Source organism: Poecilia reticulata, linkage group LG2 (assembly GCF_000633615.1).
Source record: "Poecilia reticulata strain Guanapo linkage group LG2, Guppy_female_1.0+MT, whole genome shotgun sequence".
In the NCBI taxonomy this organism is placed as follows: Eukaryota; Metazoa; Chordata; class Actinopteri; order Cyprinodontiformes; family Poeciliidae; genus Poecilia; species Poecilia reticulata.
In genome coordinates this window covers 11,186,923-11,188,526 of record NC_024332.1, presented here as the reverse complement: position 1 = coordinate 11,188,526, position 1,604 = coordinate 11,186,923, and the positions used below count along the sequence as shown (strand labels likewise).

The 1,604-nt window shown below is 44.8% G+C and overlaps 1 protein-coding gene across 2 annotated transcripts in view; it reads right to left on the bottom strand.

The window, feature by feature from the left end:
* Positions 1–281: 281 nt before the first annotated feature.
* The window catches only part of runx1 (RUNX family transcription factor 1), a 20,940-nt gene continuing 19,617 nt past the window's right edge, over positions 282–1,604 (bottom strand). For both annotated transcript variants that reach the window (XM_017308042.1, XM_008430569.2), the window contains exons 7-8: positions 1,349–1,495; positions 282–1,272 (exon numbers count right to left, since the gene is read on the bottom strand). In XM_017308042.1, the coding sequence (XP_017163531.1) occupies positions 725–1,272; positions 1,349–1,495 (695 nt within the window). In that variant the 3' untranslated portion in view covers positions 282–724. The remainder of the gene's footprint in view (positions 1,273–1,348; positions 1,496–1,604) is intronic.

The window sequence follows — 1,604 nt, the reverse complement described above, 5'->3', positions numbered from 1 at the left end:
CCAGGAGGAGGATCTTGGTGCTATCACTCATCCTCATGTACTCGCTGCTAAATGTGCTAATGGTGGAGAAACAACTTACCATTACAGAAAAACCATTTTACCTGCAGCCATCGATAGCTATGCTAACTAGCCTGAGCACTCAACAGAATCTATTGGTAAAAGCTGGCAGCACCACAGGACACTGAATGACAGCGCTAACCCCACCTCTGGGCTCTGATTGGTTGTTCTAGTTAGCACTGGGAGAAAGCAGAGGAGCTAGATTTTTTTCACTGATTCTCTACCTCAAACCATGACATGGTGACAGCTTCAACAAATATGTAAAAAAAAAAAAAGTATTTATAAAAGTTTCATGCTGCACCTTTAAAGTGTTGCTCTTCTGGCTTCAGCCGCATTGAGATAGAATGACAGTTTTCATCTGTATTTTCAGGGGTCTGCAATCTGCAACTCTGGAGAACCAAATGGTTCTGTGGCTTACTTAACTTATGACATATTGTCCTGTTATTTATTTATTTGTACTGTGCCTCAATGAAAAAGAACTGCTCCACCCCCTGCCGGTAAACCTAGTCTAGAACCGCCACAGTCAAACAACTTAAATGATGTAAAGATAAGACTCACATAGTCCTTGAGTTGTCATTATATAAAATATACTTATTTCAGGTGAGTCTACTCTTTGCAGCATTGCCATGATAAGAGTAGAACATCTGTCATCACTGTCTCAGGTGACTCAATATGGTCTCCAAACAGCTTCAGCAGCAACCATGTTTGTTGGTGAGCTACTGTGGCTGGATTCCACCTCCACACCCACTCCCTCATTCTGATTGGGCAAAGAAGGGTGTAGAAGAGAAGAACCTGTGGATGCAGTGGTACAAGGCGGGAGGATACGAGGTGGAGAATGTGAGTCACTGCCGCCTGCTCCCCCAGCCATCATAGAGAACTGGTATGAGCCGGTGGTGGCTGAGTAGTAGAGGTGGTATGGAGATGAAGTAGACTGGAACGGCCCATTCTGAGCTTGGTGAGGGGTGTTTGCAGGATACGGTGGAGGCAAATATGTATGGTACCGTCCTGTTTGGGTGGTTGCCATGGCTGTTGCCATAGTGATGCTGATGGCACCATTAGAGACTGGATTATGGGTTGGGGTGTATGTGAATGCAGCTCCTGTAGGAGGATAGTGCACCCGAGGGTTAGAGAAACGAGAGTCGGGCAGGGAGGGAAGGGAGCTAAAAGGACGCTCCAAAGCCATCCTGGGGTCACCAAAGGCTGTAAGGTCAGGACCTGAGGGAAAAGAAATGTCACAGTTTATCATCTGGTTGAGTCTCATATATGCTCATGGTGTATGTTGATGTTTTACCTGTGAGTCTTGAGGACAGGTCACCAAGAGAAGAGCGACCAGGTGAAAGTGGAGCAGTTGTGTGAACAGTGGGAGTAGTTATCTGGCCGAGGTAGGGATAAGACTGATCATAGGACCAGGATGGAGAAGATTGTATCTGTCTGGACTCTGAGACAAACAGAAATGAATTCAATGGTTTAGATAGCAGAGCTGGATGATATCAGAATAAGATAAATTATTCTTGAATAGTATAATATCAATTGTGATTCATTAAAAA